Below are 25,325 nucleotides of genomic sequence, written 5' to 3' on the forward strand. Positions count from 1 at the left end.
CCAGATGTACTCACAAAATCCATTCCTGTACCTGGCTGGTGTGCACTTGCCAAGGCTGGTGTAGTCACTTGGCTACACTCTGCAACAGCAATCCTGAGCGTCTCCTTGGACCCTCTTCCTAGGTTTTGCCTGGGAAGAACCACTGCAAGAGATGCCTACAGCTGCTGGCATGCCACTTCCCCAGAAAAACTGACTGAAATGCTCTAGATGGCTCAGGATGGTGGATGTCTCTTGGATGCTGTCTTGGCTGTGCCCCAGCATTTACTTCCTAATGGCATGCAAATACAATGACTAAAGTCATGCCCCCACTGTGCTTCTGTGGATGCTTGAGCATGTCTGTCTGAGCTGGGCTGGAGTGGATGCCTCTGTCCCAGGGTACCAGGTTGAACTGACGGTGTCTGGAGGCCCCCTGTATGAATGTAGAGACCTCTGCCACTCTCTCTCTGTCCCAGGTGATGCTGACCTTGCTGAATGCCACCCTTTGAGCACAGCTGGCTCAAAACAGGTGCCAGAGTTGGGGCAGGAGCCCACCTTATGATGGCTGTTAGTTCCCTCATGTGAAGCTTGGGATCTGCTAAATCACACATCAAGCTTTAGCTCTTAACTCTGGGGCAGCCATGAGCAGTTTGAAGGGGGAGAAACCTGCTCCTGCCTGAGAGCAGCACTGGCCTTGTCAGCTCTGCAGGAAAAGTCCTGATGTTGACAGCATCTCCTTCCCAGCTCCCTGTGCCTGTGGCATGCTGAACCACTTTCCTCCAGCATAGGAGCCGAAGCAGCACCTTCCACCTCCACTGGTCCACCCTGTGCAGCAGAGGGGCTGGAGGTGTTCCTGGCAGGGGCAGTGCCACAGTGGCTGTGCCAGCTCCCAGCAAGCCCAACTGGAGCATCTCTGCACCTGCTGCTGGGCTGCATCCACCCAGGATCCACGTGGCGGCTGCTGCTGCTGCTGCCCTGAGCCCTGTGAAAGCCCCAGTGGTGAGAGGGCCTGCTGCAGAACATGCAGTCAGCTCCTGGGTCTGGGTTTCATCTGAGTGCAATCAGAAGATGTAACCCAATTTCCATTAGCGGGAGAGCCTCAGACACATTAGAGAAACAAGCGCCTGCAGTATTTTGGTCTAACGAAGGCAATAAATACAGGAAAGATTATATAAAATGAACTAATGTGTGAAGTAATCTAATAGCTATACGTAATTTCCATTCATATAAAGTAGTAATAGAATAAAAGCAAATGTGGACAGCCAGCAGGACATTTAAATAAAGTGATTTAGAAGGCAGTAGGTTAATAATAATAAAAAAAAATAGTATCCTTTCCTATAAATTAGTTGGAAATGCCAAAGAAGTTAATAAAGTATCAAAATGGTAATTTGTAATTGACATGAAAAGAAGAGAAATTGATTTCTGCATGCCTGCAAATAAATATAGATTGCTGAAATTTCACACGCATTTGACTTATTTGCTTTTCAAGATGTTAATGCAATGTTGAGACAAATGCAGCATGGGTCAGTTATTTTTTCAATAGATATGAGTTTATTTCTTTTCTTGAAAGGTAGGTTTTGAAGTTAAAACTGGGCAGTATTTTTATGAAAAAAAAAAAACAAACTTGAGGAGAGTATAAGAAGGCAGAAGGAATTTCTGTATTTTCCAAAATAGCTCATTTTAGTACACTTTATACAAAATACTTTGATATTTCTGACATGTATTTTGACATGTCATTTTCTAAAGGCACTACTCATAAAACTGACCTACATTTAAGGGGGAAGAAAGTGGAAAAAAGATTCTTTTTTTTCTGTAACAAAGGAAGGGGACAGACAGAGATAATTGGAAGACTAAACAATATAGGTAGATCTGAGGTGAATGGAACATTTCAGGTTGATACAAAACAAAAGCCTCACTGAAAAACCTACAAAAAGACTCTGAAAAACCTACAGAAAGAAAAGAATCTGCTCTTTTCTGGCAGTAATAGATGCTTGGCTGTGAAACTGAAAAATGAATTATTTCCCACATTGTACTTTGTGGCACATTAAATCGAAATTATACAAGGATCCCAGATATGCAGGGATCCCAGACTTAATCGTGTGCTTAACTTTGTGCTCATGAGTGGTGACATTAAAGTCAATGGGCTATTATTCACATGATTGAAGTTAAATGCTTCCCTGAGCTTGCAGCTTTTGTACAACAAATACCTGTTCTGGAGAAGTCCAGGGAAATGCAGAGCAGACACCTTCTGCTAGATGTTTTTTAAGAGGACTAAAGTGAGGGTCAGTCTTGAGCTCTACAAGGGGAAGATTGTCTAACTGGATAACTTGGAGGCAGTACAAATCTTCCACAGGATTAAATATTTAGTGTTAACTGACATTTGTGGTACTTCCTCACATTTCAGCAGGATACAAAGGAAGTTTTATGTGGCACTGTCCAAAGGCAGAAAGTAGGTAATCTTTCAACAGCAGAATGATTTTTATTGTCAGGACACCTTTGTGGAGATATGAGTTAGGCAGACAGAAGAAGGACCATGCCTCTTCCAATCCTGTCCTCTTGTGATAAATCATAACCTTTTCCAAAATGCGTAAATATGATGCACCATACCTGACAAAAAAATCCTCCCCAAAATAAAGAGGTTCTTGAATCTCCAGACCTTATGTCATGGGGTAGAGTTGAATTTCTTTCCACAGTGCTTCCCTAGGGGTACATCTCCTTGTAAATGAGTTGAACTGTGCCTTTTGCTTAAATATGATCTTTATCAATAACAGTGGTATCCACTACAGTGCTTAATAAAATAAACACTGGTTCATAGTGAAGTGTAACAAACTCAGAGCACTGATAGTCTGAAATATTATGGCTTAAAATTTGATTGTTTCTCTGCATGTCCTTGTAAATCATCAGGTGCTATAGTAAGAAGTATTTTAAAATATTATATAGTGTAGCTATATATTATGTGTAAACACACATAATGCATGTGTACTGTGTGTAATTACATTTATGCTAGAAGTTTTTTTATTAATAAATAGCTATTAAAGAGCTACAGCTGATCATATGTTAGTAATAGATTTTTCTATTTTGTGACACATTTATTGTATACATAAATATAATCTTTGATTTTTTTTGCAGTTGCAGATGGGTGTGTTTATCATAGATTTTTAGACATTCTGCAGTCTTTGTATTTGGATAATTTTTATGCTTTCTGAGATCTTTGGAACAAACTTCTGTGCCTGTATGCTAAAATGTGATTCAGTAGATTTTTTAAGGCTATAAATATTTAAAGTCAGTGGCTCTTCAAACATGTTTTGTTTTCCCCCTGCTTCAATCCTAGTTTCTTTGTCATTCTCCCTCTTTTTCTTCACCTCAGCACTGTACAGTGCAGAGCAACAAGGAGGCTGCAGTGTGCTTTAGCCTTCACTTGGTCTCGCATGATTCTCTCTTTTTCTGTTCATCTGCAGGGACTTCCCTGGTATCAAAAATGACTGGGGGTTGAAGGGATTAAGGGCAGCCTGCACTCCCAAACCAAGAAGGATTTGGGAATGCAGGTGGACAAGAGGCTGGACACAACCCAGCAATGGCACTCACAGCGCAGAAAGCCAGTTGTATCCTGGGCTGCATCCAAAGGAGTGTGGGCAGCAGGATGAAGGAGGGGATTCTGCCCCTTTGCTCTGCACTGGTGAGACCCCACCTGCAGTGCTGCATCCAGCTCTGAGGTGTTGTCTACTGAATAAAAAGAACCATGGACCTGCTAGAGTAAGTCCAGAGGAGGCCACCAAAATTATTAAAGGGATGGAGCATCTCTCCTTACAAGGAAAAGCTGAGAGAACCGGGATTGTCCAGCCTGGAAAAGGGAAGGCTTCAGGGTGACTTAATTGTGGCCTTCCAGTACCTGAAGGGAGCATACAAGAAAGATGGAGAGAGACTTTAACAAGAGCATGTAATGACAGGACGAGGGGTAAGGGCTTCAAACTGAAAGAGAATAGGTTTAAATTAAGAATTAGGGAAAAAATTATTTGCTGTGATGGTGATGATGCACAGGAAGCAGTGCCCAGAGAAGTTGGGGATGCCTCATCCCTGGAACTGTTCAAACCAGGTTGGATGGGGCTCCAAGCAACTGGTCTAGTGAAAGGTGTCCCTGCCCATGGCATGAGAATTGGGGTTAGATTGTCTTTAAAGTCCCTTCCACCCCATTCTATTATTTAATGACAGTAAAATCTTCTAATGGAACTATTTAGGATTTCTACAGCTAAAATGCAGTTTAGTTGGGAACTTAAGCAGGTAAGATGTGAGGGGAGGGGATACTCAGAGTCAGACTGTCGGCCTAGTTCATCCTTGCTGGAAAGGAGGAAATGCAAACCCCTGGGTTTTGTTTCAGGTACAGATGAGAGTTGCAGGATGAGGGACTTTGGGGATGGGGCCGTGGCGTAGTCCTTAGCTTGCAGCTTTTGGATTCCCTCTCCACAGCACCCTGGCCTTTTCGAGGCCTTGGCCACCACTGACCCTTTCTTTTCATCTGCCTTTTCAGCAGCTCTTGGAGCTATCCCCTTTGGAGGGAGTGGGTAAATTTGGTTGCTTCTGTGCTAATTGCTTGGCAGTCTGGAAAAAGCTGTCTTTGGAGAATTATGTAAGGGGGAGAGTGAGAGAGGGAAGCAAAGGATTGTCCTGCTTCTCACATCAGTATAAGTCAGCGGACAGGAAAACAATGAATATTTTTATTTATTATTTATATGGTACCATAAATGTACTTGGCACTTTGCAGTCAAGTAAAAGACAATGGCCCTGCCACCAAAATTTGGCAGCCTGAGAGATGAGAGCTGACCTCCTTCAGCTGAATGATCAGGGCTGAATCACTGGTGGGGAAGGGATGAGAGTAATCTACAGGATTAACAAAAAAAACCCCAAAAATACAACAGCTGTATCCCCACACTTTCATTCCTGATGCCTAGTGACTGTGACATTTGGAGTTATATGCACATACATATACTTGACAAATACTTGGCAGGTTGTATCTTTCCAAACATTTTTACTTCACTGCATGCTTTACTTTACTTTATTGCCCTGCTTCTCCCAGGCCTTTGGCTACTCAAGGTCAAGCTTCCCCATAATCTGGGTGGCCCATTAGACTTGTTTACTCCAGATGTAGCTCAGTGTCCCAGGACTCACATGGGAGTGATGTGGCTTTCATTTCTCTGTCTTTCACTTGCAGGTAGGAGGCAGTTTTCATCAGAAGGTTAAAGGAAGGCATTATCTCCCAGCTCTGGGAAGGTGCTGCCCTGTCTGAAGTGCCCTGCTTTTTGCTTTGCATCTCTGCCCTACAGATGTGCTTAAGAAATTGCACTAATGTAACTACTAAGCTTTTAAAATTGCTTGGATGAAAATTATAGCCCCTGTGAAGTCTTTTGGAGGTTTGCCAGGCTTGTGCAAGGTTTCACCCTGCTGCCCAGTGGATAGTACCCACATAATAGTGGGTTGGCTACTCTTAGTATTCAGAAGACAGGAGGATCTGACCTTCCTTTGTTAGTGAAAATGGGTGAAAAATGGAATTGCTTCCCCACCAAACTACATCCTCTGAATTTCTCAGAGTGTTTCATAATTTGTTAACCAGCTGTCTCATGTGCAAACAAAGCAGATTTCAAATTCCTCTGTACTTAGCTGTCACCTCTCCTCTCAAGGTCTTTTTAATCAGTTAATTTTCTCCCTCTGAATGAACATCTACACTCCTAATGATATTAACATGAGTGTAGTAAGTGGCATCTTTCTACCTCATGAATTTCTCTTTTGTGTTTGCCTGGTATTATTCAGTAGATACCCTTTGTCCCATTGTGTGTACCTTCCAAGGAAGCTGACTTTGAAGAATTAGATACATGGCATGATTTGATGCTGGATAAACAGATCATCTCCATCCTCTACATGCATGCAACCAAGATTAAAGTGCACCATAGCTATGATTTCATAGCACTCTTCATTGCAACAGCTATGACTGTGGTGCTCTGATAGCGTACGTACAAACACTGCAGCTTTTGGCTCTGACTGGTGAAGCTCAGTGATTCCTGCAGATTTCTGGTCAAACTTGAGGGACACCCAGCAGTGACTTGAAGCCTATGTAGTGCCACATGTGTTCTGAGGAATATTTAAGGCTTTACTGTTGCCTGTCAGGTGGAGAAACTGCGCAGAGCCTGTGTAATGTTCCCGCACTTGCCCCACGCGGAAGGCTGAGGTGTGCTGGTGGTGGGTGGGCTCTGTCTGTTCATGATGTGGGATCCTGCAGGGGCCCCTCAGGCCTGGGTCAGCGTCAAGGCAGTGTGGTGGCAGCAGGCACGAGCAGGTGTGTCCATGGAGGACGTGGGATCCCTGACATGCTGTCTGTTTGGGGGGATGCTGCCCTGCCCAGGGTGCAGGAGTGGAACAGAGCAGGTCTGTACATGGCAATCTAGCTTGCAAAGAGCCTGCACAGTCCTACTGTGTGCGCTGCTCTGGCAATAACTGCATATGATGGAGGCTTCTTCCACCAATTGGATCTCTGCTTTCATCTCAGTTATTTTGCAAGGACAACTATTTTTAAAGTTGCTATATTTGAACTCTTTTCTTTTGCTTTCACCTGCCCCCCCCCCCCCACCTCTGCATTGTCACCAGGTTGCTCTGTTCCCTTTCCTGACCCATACATGTCCATATTTCACCAACAGACATTCACAGATATTTTTCTTTCTTGTTTGTGGGTCTGACCCACACTACATCTTCCTTTAAAAGGGACTTTAATAGAATTCTCTGCCAAGTTCACTGCAGTCAGCTGCACTAACTGATAACTCCTTTCTTGGACTTATCTAGAGCAATTCATGGGTGAAAGCGCTATGCAAAGCAAGACAGAGAATTTGAAACATCACTGGGTACTGAATAATAAGATAAACCACAAAGTCAAAGTCTGAGGGAGGACAGGGTAATTTTATGCCCTCCCAAAATTGACATATTTGATTTGGTGCTGTTTGGTCCCCATTTTTTTAGCTTCCTTTTTTTTTGTTTGTTTATGCATCCAGACATGTTGTTTGACTAGCGAAGAAACGAAACTGGGGTTTCAGGAAGAGTTGATGTGGCAACTGGATTCAGAGCTTGAGGAGTCCCAGCCACTGCTGAAGAGGCAGAGAATATTATTGTGACGGAATGCAGGAGGGAACTAAAAAGAGCTAGGGTAAAAGGACGATCTGAAAACTCATAGTCACTTGGAAATGGCTGAGAGTTCCACCTTGGAAATAAAAAATGTCTGTAATGTCAAAACTACATGACTGTGCACAGAGGAGAGGGATGCTTTAGGAATGAATCTCAAGAAGTATCTGTACAAGAGTCATTAATAATAGAGAATAAGCAGCACAGTCACTTTAGTCTGCTCTCCTCACAGACTTGTACCAGTGCTAAGATTTAGGTTTGCAGTATGTTTTTCTGCCTATGCTGTTGGGCTGGCACAGCTAGTCCACTCAGAGCTGGGATTCAATTTTGTCAATTTTACAGTGCCTACAACAACAAGCCACCAGCAGTTGCAAGTTCTGTGCTCGAAATCTGTAGAGCACCTCCTCTAGCAGGACAGGGGACTGGGGCCATGGGTTTGTGGATGTGCCTACGTGCACAATCCAACCGCAGAAAGAAGGGAATACAGTAAAAGCTCTGAAGATGGTGCTGGCAGTGTTGATTGACATTCCAGAAACAAACTGGTCGCTACCTGGATGCAGATCAGGACAGAGTTGCAGCTTTGAAGAACTTGCAAGCTGAAAATGAAGGATTGACAAAACATGATATAATGCAGAGAGGCCCTGAGAAGAGGAATAATAAGCATGAACTCTGATTAGCATTGTTTGTGTTGCCTTACTGCAAGCTTTTTTAGTGTAATATTATCTCAGCATTTTTGGATCTTGATCAGATTGTTCTTGATATGGTGGAACCATCAAGATATGGTTCTTGATATGGGGATTAGATCTGTTCTTGATTGGTGAACATATATGTTCCCCAACCAAAGGTAAGTAAAGGAAAGACGTGCAGGATACAGCCAAAGGACAACAGCAAGAATGGTTGCAGGTCCACAGCTTGCAAAGAAAGACTAAAGAAACTGGGCTTCTTTAGCTGCAGTCAAAGAACATGGAGAAGCAGCAACACAATGGTCTTCAAAAACATAAAATTCACCTTCAGAGAAGAAGAAACTATTTGGATTTCCCTGCCCACAGACAAGATAACAGAAAATATTGCAGTTGTATTTGCAGCTGGAAGACTTTAGTTCAGATACTTGGAACAACTTTCTAGTAGTAAAGCTCTGGTGGGCAATGTCCAGGGAATAGAAGAGTCTCCAGCCATCTTCCACAGTGAACTGGATTAAGAGCTGTCAGGAATGGTGATGCCCAGGAGAGACTCACTGGAGAGACAGAGGTGGAAGAGACATCTTCTCAGGGTCAAATACAGGTTTGGGATTCTGTGACATTGTTTATGGTGCAGCTTGAGGACAAAAATTATATATTCTGGGGATAAGAAAAAACCAAGCTTTTTCTCTTTGAGAGTTGTCCATTAGCTGTGACAGAATTAATTTCCTAGCTGAAAACAGAGGACAGACACAGAAGGCAGCTATGGCAAGACATGCTGCTGTGGACATGTGTAACCTATCAGGACTTAAGTACAGGCATAGAGCTACCTCAGAGTTAGATCTGGAAACCACTGACCCATTCTTCAATTTTTAAGGTTCTGAAGGAAGCTCCTGTGCAAACAGCCTGGTTGGATTTTCAGGCAATGAAGAAAGGGGCAAGCTGACTGCAGTGACATACAGCTGAACCAGAACAAGAGGAGACAATCAAGGATGTTTGGGCAATGCAAAGAAGTTGTACATTAGGGGGGTGGTGGGCACTTCAGGCTTGTTGCTCCCCATAGTGGTTGGCTCCCTGTGCTTTTGGTGGGAGATGCCCTGAGTGCTGAATGGCCTAGTGGCTAGATTCATTTAGGCTGATGTAGATGTCTAGAGCTATTTTAGGTGTGGGCAAATTTGACACAGGGACTATGAGAGACCTGTTCCCGGGGTGAAATTCCCTAGGCATCTCAGCTTGGCACTTACTTTTGGGTAAATGAAGTGAGCTCAAAAGTATCTAACATGGGCTTAAGCTCTTTTGGACTTGCAGCTAGCGGAGGAGCTGAATTTGTGGCTCTCAGTTTGATGGGTCAGAGCTGTGGAGCTCTCTGCGGTAGAAAACTTTAACTGGTCATCAGGGCATTACAGAGTGTAAGGAGCCCTTCCAGGGAGGCTGTGTAAGGGTAAAGCACTACACCCACACACCCACACACCCACGCACCCACTCTTGTGCCAAGTTCTGCCAGCTCATTATGTTATTCAGCAGTGCATTGATTTGGGCTTTTTTTCAGCAGTGTAAAAGTAGATCGGCTGATAAAAAAGAGACTTTTTGTAGCAAAAGCTTGCTGAGTTTGGGAAACTGCTTTCAATGCTATTGGCAAACACTTTACAGTGTAAACAGGGCCTACATGAGGCAGATAAATAAGTGCAGATGTGCTTTTCTGTAGGATCCATTCGGTGATAGACAATATATTGAAAAAAAAAATTCTCATCAAATTAATTGTCGCCAATTAGACATAACCCCTTCCCCTCATCTCTAAATCCCCTCCATTTGCTGCTGCATGAATGGGAAGAGCTCCTATCACCTGTTTCATTATGCAGATTGATATGTGAGCATCTGAGAACAATGCTGCTTTCTGCACGGCACGGCTCCAAATTGCTAATGAAACAGCTCTGCCAGCCGAGCCACTTCAGCCCGCTTTCATTGCCGCTGTCGACAGCGCTCATGGAGAGATGGGGAGAGGAGCGGCAAAGGAGCTCTCTGCCCTGAATGTGCTAACAGCTTCCAGCCTGTGTGTTTATTGCTCTCCAGAGGAGGAAGATTTCTGCTCTCTGACTCACAGAGATTACTTTTGCAAAGCCGAGGTCTGCTTTGCACTTAGTGCTCCTTAATTTCAGTTTGTGGAGTGAGGGGTTGAAGAGGCAGGCAGCCACTGGGCTCTGAACATAGATATCTCATGGCCCAGAGCTACTGCAGCCCTTCAGGCATCCTCGGTGCCTGCTTTCCACCCCAACTCTAGCATCCACCTTCACAATTGATGTGAAGCAAGTGGGACTTCTTTCAGGGGTGAGAGGATGTGCACACCACCTTGGGTACATAATAGGGGAGCATCTCCCAGCAGAGGTTCCACGGTGAATGAGTGGGAGGATGCAAGAGGGATACATCTCTGTCTGGGGCTCTTTGGGTGCAGGACTGCAGCTGAGCTCTGCTGGTTCCTCACAGGCAGTCACCCCTTGAGGCAGGTAGAGCTGGGCAGCAGGACAGGTGTCCTGCTGCAGGCAGGTACAATGTGGAGCTCCTACAAGTGTGGCCCCTGTACAGCTGGGTTTTCTCAGCAACTGATGTAGTTGCTTACCTTCCTTTCCCCCATTACCACTGTTTTTGGATTGTTTGGGTTTTTTTTTTTTTTTGTTTTTTTTTTTTTTTTTTTTTTTTTTTTTTGTTTTTTTTTTGCCAGAATCTCACAGGACTTCTCTTTGCAGATGCCTGGAGTGAAGTTGTTGTGACTTAAAGCTCTGACAGGAGAAATTTTTGCATGAAATAATGGGACAGTTCTCTAATTAATCTACATTCTGACCCTTTCTGTCCACATCTGTGGTTAATTCCTTTGTCAGTGTTCCCTGCAGCATTGAGGTTACCTCTGCACAGGCTTCCTCCATGTAATGGCCCCTGCATTGTGCATCAGCTCCTCCCTCGTGTCTCAGACTCCCTACAGACCCGTCTGCCAAAGAGCCCTGCTTCCCTGGGGATGATACTTGTGATCCAGGGTCACGGTCCCGGCCCCTGGGAGAAATCAAACAAGTGGCTTTCCTTACTGAGCTCTTTGACAATCTGTCAATTTACTTTCCTCCTTACAAATCATCTCCAGCTCCTCCACACATTCCTCTACTCTGTTGGCAGAAGAGGACACACTCCTTCCCCATCTGTCCCATGAACTTTCTGGGAAGGTTCACACATCTTCTTGTTCCCTCAGGATGAGCTGTGTGGGACAGAAGTTAGTTCAGAATGATGCAATACTTTTTTACTCTGGAGAGCTCACTGGAGATCCCTTCATCCTTGGACTGAACTGTGCCCACTTACTGCCAAGCAACACATGGGGATTTTTGAACTGCTATCTCCCATCAGAAAGCTCCATGCATGTACTGCTATTACTTCTCAAATAGGGAGAAGTAGCTGCTTATCTCTGGCTGCAGGGACTGTGGAGTCAGCTGGACATTGCTTACTTTCAGCTTTGTAAACATTAGGCTAGGTTAGCTGGGGATCTGTGTTCCTCTTGGGCATTCAGGCTAAAATTGTCTGGTGTGGGCCCCGCATGGATCCTTTCATATCACTTCCTGTCTTGCTGCTCACCAAGCTATTGCTGAAGAAGTGTGTGTGCATGTTGGTGTGTGTAGAGTTATTTGCATTTGAAGATCTGGTCTGACTAAGGAGTCAGCAGGAGGTAAGGATTGGTGAATGAATGAGTAGTATGTGAATTTGAAGAAGTCATCAACCTGGCCTCTTTCTCTAGAAATATGCCTTTCCTGTAGCCAGAAACAGTAATTTCTTACAACAGAAGTGTTTTCATTTATTTATTGATTGCCCAGGAGATTCTGGAACCTTTCACTTGTGGCTGCTATTATGGGCTCTGGAACAGTGTGGGAACAAAAGATAGTTCAGAGCTGGGATTATTTCCCTTATCACAGGGAAATGCCTGCCTTTGTAATCCTTCTTACTCCAGTTTGTAGGCACCATGATGGAAGCAGACAAAAGCAGAGATTGTATGACTGGGAATGGAGGGTGGAGGTACAAAATGGACTTGGCCAAAACTCAGTCACACAAATGCTGGTCAGGCCAGCCTGATGCTTCTCCTGTTGGCTGCACTCTGTCAGGGGGCTCTGTGGGAATGGGAATGTCCTGTATGCCTTTAAGGTGGGGTTCTGCAGCCTCTGGGAAAGCAAGTTGCCCATCCATGCTGCAATCTCCTGGTTTAGCATGTCAGGGGAGAGATTGTGTTTCTTTGTGTCTGGCATGGCAGTGCCCTCCTTGTGATGGGTCCCCTAGGCTGCTGCTTTAATCAGCTTAGTAAAAAAGAATAATTTTAGCATGCTGCGGTGATTTTCCTCCCATCAAAGTTTGCTTTCATTACAGTCTTTGATAGCTGCGAGTTTTCTTCCTCCCTAGAGGGTGTGACAGAGTTCTAAGAGACACCTTACAGTCTGTTTTATGCTGTGTGAAACTTCTGTTTTGTTGGTGATGCACTAGCCTGAGTTCAGAAAAACAGCCCCGATGTTTTTTTATTGGCTTAAAGCAGTAGGACACGTGTTCTCTCTTACACATTCACATGCACATGCAAGTTGGCCCCTCTTGCCATCCAGACTGGAGAGATGAGTTGGCTGGTGCACAGAAACAAGTGAACAGTGTGTAATCTACCCACAGACCCAGCTTCTAGCTGTTCTCATGGCTGAGATGTGAGCGAGATACACTGCTCTGGCCTCCTCAGCTGAGCTGACCAAGTTCCCAAATGGCTTTAAGTAGAGCTCAAGAACAAGGCTCATCTGCACGTGTTTTGAGCTAGAACTATCTGTGGATTGCATCCCTGTAGAAGGTGGCAGTGCATGACTGCACGTATTCATGACCCAGGTGCACTCCTGCTCTTAAATGGTTTTGGTGTGACCATTAGCCTCTTTTCAGTGTGCCTCTCAGGATCATAGAAATACACAGTCACACTTGGGAGCCAAGAAATAACACTAGGCAAGCTACTGCTTGATAGATCCAGAGAGGAGGAGGCTTCCTTCCATTTAACCTACCTTTGCATCTTTTTCGTTACTGCTTATTCAGATCCTAGTTTATAGTTCTGTGCTCCTTCTCATCTGATGGTTCTAGGGGTTTTAAGCAGTCTTGATAATTGACAGTCTAAATTTTACTCCTCACAAAATCCCAGAGAGCATTGATTATGACTTGAGTTAAGCAAGTGGCATATAAAATCTCAGAGGCTTGCAGCCGTGGGGGAATGATATGATGAATGTATTTCTTGTGAGCAGCAAAAGCTTTGGAGTGTTCTGCCAGCTCTGTTCTGGGCATCAAATGTAACTAGTAACTTGCAGCCACTAACAGCATTTTATTTGGGACATGTGCCCAAAACTTTGAAAGCTAATAATTTGCTTGGTGAAGTGGGTGTGAGGTGTGCTGAGAGGCATCTCTGCTCATTAATTACTTTTCTATCTCTGTCAGGACCAGGAAGTGTAAAGGCATCCACAGAGCTGAAAAAGATACTTCTTAGGAACTAAATGACAGTTTGTGGATAAAAAGCACATCACATAGATTTTATTGGAAACCGTTTCTTGACTGTGTTCCAGCACCACTGTTACATTTTCCCTTTCCATTTTGCTTTTATCTTTTATTCCCTTTCCAGCACCACTGTTACATTTTCCCTTTCCATTTTACCTCCTACTTAATCTCTGATCACTGACTATTTTATGCACTTAATCCAGAGTAGAGAAAAAGAACAACTTCCTCAGATTTACTTCTTGTGTCTTTGGCATTAATAGGAGATATTCATCTTTGAAAACAATAAAATATCTTTTCAATTATGTTTTCTGCATGATAGTAAAATAAAATCAGATCAACCTTCTGATGTTCTCCCAACCCAATGACTGTTTCCATCTGAAAGACTGTGAGAAATATTCCTTTTCCTGTCTCTTCAGTTCCAGAAACCAAATGACTTCTCGCCCCCTTTCCGCTTCGGGACAGTTCCCAACGGCAGCACGGAAAGGAACATCCGCAACAACTACCCTGAAATGCACAGCTACATGGTGAAGTTCAATCAGAGGGGTGTGGACGATGCTTTGTTCTCGCTGAAGACTGGGTGAGGCTTTCTTGCATGCTTACTCACCACAGAAATCTGCCTTTTTGCATGCTTGTCTGGAAAATTTAAGTTTTAGGGTTTGAAAAATGAACCTGGATTGTCATTCCATGGTTAAAAGTATAGCAAGACCACAGTAGCACAGGAGAGTGACTCTGTGGTTCTTTTTACCAGGTTTTTCTATTGATACTTTTTAAAAGTTTCTTGATTTGCTGTGTTTATAAGAATTTAAAAAAGGAAAAGGAGGATCTACTGTATCCCTGTGTACATAATCCGTGTGTGTGTTGGTCCCCAAGACCTTGCTTCATCAAGATGTTTCATGCTGATGGGTTTTTATGCATACAGAAGAAAAGCTCACAGGTCTCTGTGGACAAAGTTTTTTTTCAGAGCATTTATATTGTCTTCTGGAAATTCCTTTGTTTTCCCTCCTTCTGTGTGTAAAAGATTATGTTAATCAGGAAGCTGTCAGACTAATCCCACCCCAGTGTATCGCCAGCTAATACAGTATAATGGAAGGTAGGTTTGAAGCAAATAGTTTGGAAGTAGCCCACTCTCTGGAATATTTTAGTATCAAGGGCTAAACAAAACATTATTTGAATAATATGGAAGTATAAAAATGTAAACATTTCCTTAGGTAATTTTGGAGACATGGGAAAAATCGTTAGCAAAAAGCATGCTTGAATAGCTCATCCCATTTTAATAACAGGGAATCTGCAAAGGACCTAAGTCAAAATGACATTTTGCAAACCTTTGTCCTTTGTAATTAAAGACCTGCTCTCAGAACTGATCGTTTTGGTTGTCAGAGCCCAGCCACAGTGAATAAAAAACATTTTTGCTTACACTCATGTTGTACTCTTAGGAGAAAGTTCGTTTCAAAGCACAAATTAGGATGTTCAGCCAATTTAATTACTAGATTGACTGAATATTCCTAAACCTGTTTGCCAGGTTCAGAGGCCTGCAGCCCATTGCAAATGGCTGTACCATAGTTGGATATCATCCTGGGAAAGTACATTTGCCAGGATAGTCATCATTCAGGAAATAAATATGCACTGTCCTGGAAATATATTGGTGAGAGAGAGGTCATCTCTTGTGATAGATGTCATCCTGACTTCATGTTCACCCTTGGACAGACTTCCTCACAGAGAAGCACTTGTACTGAGATAATCACTGTACTGTAAATATATGTGCAGGAGGTGTATTGTAAACTTAGTATGTGAGAGATAATGTGCAACTGGAAGATCTTAGGTCATTTATTAGAAAATGTTTCATTTCAGATCTAGTGGGAGGATTTACTCATCAGCTGTCTTTGGGTTTGTGGAAGATGCAGCCTCCTGAGACTGTCCCCCACATCCAAATCAATTTGTTGCAGTGTGAAAAGGTTCTCACCAGGCCATTGTGCTCTCTACACAGTCCATAATGGGGATTTCTCTGTGTTGAAACAGAATTTTTGTTGTGATTTTCAACTGAAAATTCTTTAACAAAGACCAATTCAACAGGGTAAACTATAAAGCTGCTCTCGTGGCCAGTTGACATTGGTAAAGATCTGGTAGTACTTTTCACAGTAACTGAGGGGTTAAACATAATGTCCTGACTGTATTTGATTTGAAAAAAAATCATTTTTCTCAGCTAAGTCATGTCAGTACTTGAACTGGAGAAAATATTTTCCTTACTTCAATCCCTACTTTGCTATCTAATATTAATATATTTTATAAGGCATTTTAGATTCTTTTGAGATGAAAGGCAGTAGAGAAATATAAGCTATTCTTAAGGATATAGATCCCCTTGACTTCCTCTTCATTCATCTTTATCTTGCAGTATGTGTGTATTCCAAATTTCCTTTAAGATCAGAAATGATGATTAGCACATAGTCAGAAAGAAATAGACGATTCTCATTTATAACCCAGATTCACCTGTGAAACAGCTTTAGGCTTAGATTTTAATCTAAGTATGGTGAAAGTAAAGATGACACCTGAAGGATGGGATACCATCCAGAGGGACCTGGACAGGCTCAGGAAGTGGGCACATGAAGATTTAATGAGGTTTAACAAGACCCAGAACAAGGTGCTGTACCTGGGTTGGGGCAACCGCGGGTATCAACACAAGCTAGGGCATGAAGGGATCAAGGGCAGCCTTGCCAAGAAGGATTTGGGAGTGCAGGTGGACAAGAGGCTGAACACAACCCAGCAATGGCACTCACAGCACAGAAAGCCAGTTGTATCCTGGGCTGCATCCAAAGGAGTGTGGGCAGCAGGATGAAGGAGGGGATTCTGCCCCTTTGCTCTGCACTGGTGAGACCCCACCTGCAGTGCTGCATCCAGCTCTGGGGTCTTCTGCACAAAAAAGGACATGGACCTGCTGGGGCGAGTCCAGAGTAGGCCACCAAAATGATTAAAAGGATAGAGCACATCTCCACAAGGAAAGGCTGAGAGAATTGGGATTGTTCAGAAGACTTTAGGGTGACCATCCTGAAGGGAACCTACAAGAGAGCTGGAGAGAAACTTTTAATTAGTACATGTAGTGATGGGACAAGGGGGAATGGTTTCAATCTGAAAGATTAGATATTAGGAAAAAAAATCTTTTGCATGATGGTGGTGAGGCACTTTACTGTGAGGTGATGAAGTTGTGGATGCCCCATCTCTAGGAGTGTTTGAGGCCAGGCTGGATAGCGCTCTGAGCAACCTCATCTAGTGGAAGGTGTTCCTGCCCATGTCATGGGGGTTGCTACTAAGGGGTCTTTAAGATCCTTGCCAACCCAAAGCTTTCTATGATTCTACATGGCATATTGCAGTCCATATTAAAGAGGTTAATTTCTTCCTTAGCTTGCTAAAACCACCTTTGATTTTATGCAGGTATTATGTTTTCTGTACTATGCCCTCTTGTTTCTTGCCTCTGTACAGGAAGTTGGATGCTTTCATTTATGATGCAGCAGTGCTAAACTACATGGCTGGCAGAGATGAAGGCTGCAAGCTGGTGACAATTGGGAGTGGGAAAGTGTTTGCCTCCACTGGCTATGGCATTGCCATCCAGAAGGACTCAGGCTGGAAGCGCCAGGTTGATCTTGCAATTCTACAGCTTTTTGGAGATGGTAAGTGACAGGAAAGAGAAGTGCTGGAATTTTCCTAAGAAATACCGAGTTTTGCATGTAAAGAATGGAATTTTCTAGCTCTGGTGCTTCAGATGTGAGTTGAGAACATGGAATTATTAATGGGGTTTTTTTAGAGGCAACACACCAAAAATGCGAGAATGTCACTCTTGTTATTGATGCAGGGTAGTGGTATCATCAAAAGCCTTTAGTGCCAAAAGCACTAAAGTTTTCATAGAACAGGATCAGATGTGTGTTTGAAAAATATCTTCTGTGAAAAATATCTTCTGTGAAAAATATCTTGTAAAAACAAGAACTCTGGTGTGAATTTTTCACTAGCTTTGAGGTTTTGCCATGACCAAACCCACTAATCATACTGGATTGTCTGTGGTTATTCCATACTTTATAGCTCCAGACAGGATCAATTCATGCAGACTTTACTGAATTGATAAATATTTATGGATGAAAGAGCTAAATCAGACTTTCCAAAACCTAAAAATAGCCCAAAACCAAATTTTTAAAAAACCAAGAAAAACTTGAGGCTCAGAACCATATTTTGGAATGAGTTTTTAATTAGAACATTATAGTTACATAGTTCACTTCTTAATTTACAGAGAAAATGCTGGTATTAACAAAAACTGTTCATAAGAAAATAAATTCCTTTTTCGCAAGTATTTTCCTGTCTTTCCATTTCACATTACATTTTCCTGTGTCCTTTTTTTATGAATAAATAAAATTCACTGGTTATTTTATTTATAAGTATTCTTTTTCTCCCCTGAAATCTGAAAATAGCATACAGTACTATAAATATGGAAAGAACATAACTTGGACATACTTCAGAAAATTGGCCACCTGACAGATAGATTGTTCTGTTTCTTAAAAGGCCTAGTATGTATTATTTCAGAGAAGGACATAAGTTCTCCACAAAGCATCAAAGAATCTGTTATGGCACTACTTAAATGTATGGATTTTTCCCCCGACACCGGACCGGAGATGGAAAACGTGAAAAACAAACTTTTCTAAAAGCGTGAAACAATTTGTCATCCTGCAAAATTAGTTTGTTCTGAATGTCCCAATATTCATGCATGAGTGTGAATGTTTACCTCTCTCTCACCCCTCATGAAAGCTCCATAATGGTAGTAAGTGGTGTATGAAATTAGAGTACAGAACATTTGCTCATAGCTGATACAAATTAGTAAAATTTTTGATTGGTCAAAGCCCTTGTAAGTGTTGAATTTGGACAAAATTGAAGGGAAGAAAAACAAGTAAAAATACTCAAATGTTTTTTGGAACATTGCATTTGGTTTTAATGAGCTATGGATATGATGGAAACAAAAATTGATTGAAAACAGTCAATATTTTGATTCCGAGTTGGAAACATACAATGTTTTCATCTAGAAGTGATTAATTTTTGTCTACCACTATCAGTCACTAATTTTTCCCTTCATTGACTTAATGAAAGTGGAAGTTTGTGAAGCCAGGTCTTCAGTCACGTGGTGGACAACTGTTTCAGGATCTCAGTGTAAACATCAGTGCAAGCATCATAGCTGTGTCCTGTGGTACAGCTTGTTATGGCTAATATCAGCTTTGGAAAAATGCTGTTGACTTTCCTGTGACAAATGGCACTTGCCCACATCAGAAGGGCAGTCAGGATATTTTATGGATGTTGGAGATATGGAAAAAGAACGTGAAGACTGGAAATTACATTAGATCTTGCTTTCAGTATGCCCCAGTTTGAGCTCTTCAGCCATTGCAGGACTATCTAACCTGTTTCTTTCCTCCTGTCTGTCATTCTAGGGGAGATGGAGGAGCTGGAAGCTCTCTGGCTCACTGGCATTTGTCACAATGAGAAGAATGAGGTTATGAGCAGCCAGCTGGATATAGATAACATGGCAGGTGTCTTCTACATGTTGGGAGCAGCCATGGCCCTCAGTCTCATCACCTTCATCTGTGAGCATCTCTTCTACTGGCAATTCCGCCACTGCTTCATGGGTGTCTGCTCTGGCAAGCCTGGTGTGGTCTTCTCCATCAGCAGGGTGAGTGCCAGTAACTGTCAGGGACAAACAGAGGCTTTATTTACACAGTCCTAGGTGCTGGGGATGGGAATATCCACCAAGACTGTCTAATACACAGGTGGCAGTCTTCACAGTGTCATCTTTGCACTGTTAACGTTGCAAAAACATGTTAGTTCTTTTCTGTGACATCTCTGGTCTCTGCTGGATTATGGTAAAGGAAAGGGAAATTTCACATGGAGATGAAAACAGGAAAAGACAAGTTAACTGTTACTGTTTGCTCCTCCAAAGTCAGTTGTGAGTTGTAATCAAGTAATGATGGATGGCATGATTAGATATTCAAGAGTTTTACATTGTCCTCTAAATTACGGCTTTTCAGCTGACCTTTTGTTAACTAGAAGTGTGCCTTCATTGACAGTCAGAAGTCCTTAACTGAAAGCCATGCCCTGAACTATGCAGAAATCTTTTTACAGAGGATGACCACATAAACTTAGCAATTGCTTTATGCAAATCTGCCTTAGGGTACAACATTTACATTTAAAACAGATTCTAGCCATTTCTGAGTCATCTTCTACTATTAGTGTTGCTAGCAGTATCCCATTTGGAGCTTTATGTTCCTTCTTTCAAGCCACTGGTCCATTCTCCTGATCTATTCTGAAGTGAGGTCAAACCTTGGCATTTTTTAGCTCAGCATCTGATGTAGCAGAAGTTACTTTGATTGTACAAGGAGTATATAATTGCTGCATAACATATTGAAGAGAAATGACAAAGCCTTTAGAATGCAAGGGCACAGCCTCTCTTCTATATTGTTAGTTTCTAATGTGGTTTAGTCTGGAGATGAGATGGGGCATTGTGTTTGGTGACCCTAAGCTAAGAATAGATTATTTCATTCTGTGGTTATCTGTTAGACCTGGGCCAGGTTGGTGAAAGGTCTGAAAAGTGTTCATCATCTGCTAGCTGCTGAGAAACCATGATAACATGATGTGATGGTGTCCATTTCACAATTGACATTAATCATCAGGCACCACTTGGAAGGTCAGGGAATAAAGGAGCCCCTTTCGTTCTGTTCCTAGGAATAGCCCTTGCAAACAGTCATGGGTGAAATGAGCTTGTGGAGAATGTGTGGAAATTGGGCCTTTCTGTTATCTGATTTGAGGTTGAGTAGAGGACTTCTGCTTTCAGGGGTGTCAATTTAGAGCCTGTTATCATTGTTAAATTTAACAGAATGCAATTAAGAATTCTATTGTACCTCAGTCAACCACATGCAAAATATCTAAATACCTGTCCTAGAGCTCTGGTCTTTCTCTGTTTCCTTCTCTAATCTGTAGTGGTGATAAAGGTAACTAAGTTTATGACAAATGAAGCTGTTCCCTTTTAAGATAGCTCCTGTCTTGTTGATTCACTGATGCCCAGATGATTTTCAGGGGCCAAAACAGACTTTTGTCCTCTCATCCCCACAGAATCATTTGTCTTGATTCTTTTATTCCCAAAGATATTATTGTCCCCATTTACAATTCTGTGTTATACCCACTAGATTTGACTAGCTCTCACAGATGCAAGCAGACATTCCTCCATCCTGGTGATACAACTTGGAACAAAGCAGAGGAAGAGGAATGGAGGGAAAAGAAAAATGTGAGGGTAGAAAGAGGGTCAGAACCGCAAGGGTTGGTACAGCAGATCTGATTTCATTTGATTTGATTGTGCTTCACGATGGAAGGCTGATAGGCCCTACTATCCTACAGGAACAGAACCTTGATGCACAGAGTGCTTACCAGTTTAGGTCCCCCTCTGTGTATTCTTTGCAGGACTGCTCACCTCCTTTCTTTCTCTCATTTCAGGGTATCTACAGCTGCATCCACGGCGTGGCCATTGAAGAACGCCAGTCAGCAATGAACTCCCCCACAGCAACTATGAACAACACCCATTCCAACATCCTCCGCCTGCTTCGGACAGCCAAGAACATGGCCAACCTGTCAGGGGTCAACGGCTCACCACAGAGTGCCCTGGACTTTATCCGCCGCGAGTCATCCGTCTACGACATCTCTGAGCACCGCCGCAGCTTCACCCACTCAGACTGCAAATCCTACAACAACCCCCCCTGCGAGGAGAACCTGTTTAGTGACTACATTAGTGAGGTGGAAAGGACCTTTGGCAATCTCCAGCTGAAGGACAGCAATGTGTATCAGGACCACTACCACCACCACCACCGCCCCCATAGCATTGGCAGCACCAGCTCCATTGACGGGCTCTATGACTGTGACAACCCGCCCTTCAATGCCCAGTCGCGCTCCATTGGGAAGAAGCCCCTGGACCTGGGCTTACCCCCTGCCAAGCACAGCCAGCTAGGTGACCTTTATGGCAAGTTCTCCTTCAAGAGTGACCGCTACGGGGGTAGTGGGACCCACGACGACCTGATCCGCTCAGACGTCTCTGACATTTCCACTCACACGGTCACCTATGGCAACATTGAGGGCAATGCAGCCAAGAGGCGGAAGCAGCAGTACAAGGACAGCCTGAAGAAGCGCCCAGCCTCCGCCAAGTCCCGGAGGGAATTTGATGAGATAGAGCTGGCCTACCGCCGGCGCCCGCCCCGCTCACCTGACCACAAGCGCTACTTCAGGGACAAGGAAGGGCTACGGGACTTCTACCTTGACCAGTTTCGGACCAAGGAGAACTCACCACACTGGGAGCACGTGGACCTGACGGATATCTACAAAGAACGGGGAGATGACTTTAAGCGTGACACGGGAGGAGGAGGGGGTGGATCCTGCACTAACAGGGCCCATCACAAGCACGGCTCAGGCGAGTTTGGTGGAAGCAATGAGCACAAGCATAGTGTTGTGAGTGGGGTCCCAGCGCCATGGGAGAAGAACCTGACCAATCTAGACTGGGAAGACCGGAGCGGGGCTAATTTCTGCCGCAGTTGTCCTTCTAAACTGCACAACTACACACCATCAACGGTGGGGCAGAACTCTACCCGCCAGGCCTGCATCCGCTGTGAGGCTTGCAAGAAAGCAGGCAACCTGTACGACATCAGTGAGGACAACTCCCTCCAAGAGCTGGACCAGCCGCCTGCCCCTGTGCCCGTGGCCACCAGTGCCACCTCCTCCTCCAAATATCCTCAGAGCCCTTCCAATTCTGCCTCTAAGGTGCAGAAGAAGAACCGCAACAAACTCCGCCGGCAGCACTCCTACGACACCTTTGTGGACCTGCAGAAGGATGACTCGGCCCTGGCCCCCCGCAGCGTCAGCCTCAAGGACAAGGGCCGCTTTTTGGAGGGGAGCCCCTACGCCCACATGTTTGAGATGCCAGCCAGTGAGACCACCTTTGCCAACAACAAGTCCTCAGTGCCCGCCACCAGCTACCACCACCACAACAACCCCGGCAGCAGTGGGGGCTACATGCTCAGCAAGTCGCTCTACCCCGACCGGGTCACCCAAAACCCTTTCATCCCAACTTTTGGGGATGACCAATGCTTGCTCCACGGCAGCAAATCTTATTTCTTCAGGCAGCCTGTGGTGGCAGGAGGGCCCAAAGCCAGGCCAGACTTCCGAGCCATTGTCACCACCAACAAGCCGGTGGTCTCAGCCCTTCATGGGGCTGTGCCAGCCCGTTTCCAGAAGGACATCTGTATAGGGAACCAGTCCAACCCCTGTGTGCCTAACAACAAAAACCCCAGGGCTTTCAATGGCTCCAGCAACGGGCATGTTTATGAGAAACTCTCCAGTATTGAGTCTGACGTTTGAGTGAGAGGGGAACAGCGCGGGGAGGGACTGGGGATGTATGTGGAGCATGGGAGGGTGGGGTGGGATCAATCCCATCAGCTACTCTCCTGAGTCGTCCTTAGTTTGTGGGATACTGGAGTTGTGAGTAGTGCAGCACTGGTGACAAGTGCCACCTCTTTGGTTTCCCCTCCTCCTCCTTTCCCAAGCCTCCCGTTTTATCTCTTTTTCCATGTTCTCGCTCCTCCCATTCTCCTCCATTCCTGGCCATTGCACTTTACAGTGATGTCAGAGTTGGATATCCTTGCTCATGGTTTCAGGAAGCAGAGAAAAAGGCAGGGAAGGGGTGGGCTGAGGAGAAGCAGCAGTGACTTTAGTGTTCACTTCTGCTGGCTCTCAGCAGGGAAAGGCATGTGCGCACACGTCTCTGTGTGTGTGTGTGACAGGAGGAGGCAGCAACAGCAGTGTAATGGACATGCAGGAAAATGTGCTTGCTCAGGCAACTGTTCCTAAAACTGCCTAGAAAAGAGTAGTGTTTGACGTGGAGAAAGTGAAGGGAGAATAACAACACTAACTTGATGATGCACTTACATGTTAGGTATATTGAGGTTCTTGTTACATTATTTTGTGAAGACTATGGGGGTTTAGGGCTGAAATATATATATATATATATTTGCGTATATGCTGAGAAATTTTACGCTAAAATTTTGAATTGTCTGCTGGGGGGTGTGGAGGGAGGGAGGGAAGATTTGTCTGCAGGTCAGGCTAGTGGTTTCACTATGGCTTATTACAGCCATTGAATCTATGGCAGACCAGTGGGAGATAGAGAAAAGAAGTGGAGTAGGAGTTTGAGCCTCTCTGACTCCAGGGTTGGTTTCCCAAACTTAGACAAAAGATGCTGGTTTGCACAGAAATAAGAAGGATTTGAGGAAAGAGGAACAGGGTTGGTTTGTTAGCTGTGAGCTGCTCACTAGTTCTGACATTCTTCAAGGGTGGGAGCAGTATATAGTATGGGTTTGTCTATCTGCAAGTATATACAATAACTTTATACTTGAAATGTCTATGAAGAAAGCAAAATAAACCCAGTATCCTTTGAGGTGTCTGGAGAACAAACACAGTAGAACAGAGCTTAATAATAGGGAAAGGTGGGGAGTTTTTTCACTGTCACTTCAGGGGACACCAAACCCATTTTGGGATGTTCTTTCAGCAAGGATGGGAGAGAAAGAAGGAGCTTAATCCTTCTGCTCTCTCTACACTTGGCCAGCAGGTTGGAAGAAAAAGAATAGGGTGCCCTCTGCCAATGGTGGAAAGGAAAAAAGAAATGCCATAGAAGGGTGAGTCTGGTGGTGCTGGTGGACTGTTTCAATGCCTCCTTGCACATGTGAAAATGGGAGGAGGGTGTATGCACCCGTGGGAAATACATGTGTATATTTACTATTGAATGTACAGAGGAAGTACACAGCTTGTCTTCCTGGGAAGGGATGTGCTTGAATAAATGCCAGAGAGCACAGAAACTTGTGCTGAAGACTGAAGATGTACAAAGCTGAGATGTGCGTGTACGTGTGTGTGTGCCTCTGTGTGAAAGAGAGAGATACTAGCACAGGTGTAAAGCTGGAATAGCCTAGGGTTTCCCATCCCTGCAGTTGTAGTGACAGCTTTCCTGGTGCACTTAGTATCAACAAGAGTGTTTTTTCTTTTCATTGTATCATTTTAGATGCAAGCTAAACTAAAGGAAAAGGAGCAATGGTAGGAATGAGAGGCTGAGCACACCTTTCATATGTCATCTATCTCCAGAGGTGGGGGTGTGGACTGACCTCTCCCATCCTGAGAGATATGGCAAAGTCTCTATGGCTTATCCTGGGTCTGTCCCAGTGTCTCAATCACCATGGCTCACCAGGTGAAGGGTTGAGAGAGTCCTGTGCTGAGGGCATGGGGACACTGCTGAGGATTGACTCTGAAGGGAGATGGCAGCCCTGTCTTTATGAGCCACATTTCTTGAGCTGCAAGCCACCTCTCTCACATTCCTCACCACACCATGGTTGATTTTATCTTGTCGTTCTCTTTTTAAGCCAACAGAAGGCCTTTTATTTATTTACCTATTTATTTTATTTATTTTTTAAGCTGAGGCAGGGGGGAGGGTGGGATTTTCCTGTAAAGTCAAAGTGTGTGAGGAGAGGGTGGGCAGGGTTGGTGAGGGGAATATTTTCTTATATTTCACAGAGGAAATTAAGGAGAAAAGAGGGGAAGAGTCTTTGTGATGCCACCCCCTAGTCTTTGGGGTAAGGGCACTTCTTACTCTTTCCCTCTTCTCTCATTACAAGAACAAAAAGGAAAAGAGTAAAAAAAGAAACCAAACAAATTAACAGAGCGATCTGCAATCCAGAACACACGGCAGCTTGTCAGAACACCTCTGATAGCGGCCACCAAGAAGGCGTTCCTTTCTTTTGTAAATATTTCTTTTTTATTGCGTTTTTGTATAAATTGGTGTTTCTCTTCTTGTGAATATTCAGGTCGTGGGGTGGGAGGGAGGGGAAGTTTGTTTCCGTTCTGTTTGTTTTCTATGACTTTTCAGGCTGCATTTTTGGAAGCGGTTTA

The 25,325-nt window shown here is 44.0% G+C and overlaps 1 protein-coding gene across 1 annotated transcript in view; it reads left to right on the forward strand.

Annotated features, from left to right (window-relative positions):
- GRIN2B (glutamate ionotropic receptor NMDA type subunit 2B) overlaps nt 1-22,754 on the forward strand; it is a 204,932-nt gene extending 182,178 nt beyond the window's left edge. The window contains exons 10-13 of the mRNA XM_058805276.1: nt 13,757-13,917; nt 16,812-16,999; nt 18,794-19,032; nt 20,847-22,754. Of these exons, the coding sequence (XP_058661259.1) occupies nt 13,757-13,917; nt 16,812-16,999; nt 18,794-19,032; nt 20,847-22,754 (2,496 nt within the window). The remainder of the gene's footprint in view (nt 1-13,756; nt 13,918-16,811; nt 17,000-18,793; nt 19,033-20,846) is intronic.
- Nucleotides 22,755-25,325: the final 2,571 nt, after the last annotated feature.

Source organism: Ammospiza caudacuta, chromosome 5 (genome assembly GCF_027887145.1).
Source record: "Ammospiza caudacuta isolate bAmmCau1 chromosome 5, bAmmCau1.pri, whole genome shotgun sequence".
NCBI lineage: Eukaryota > Metazoa > Chordata > Aves > Passeriformes > Passerellidae > Ammospiza > Ammospiza caudacuta.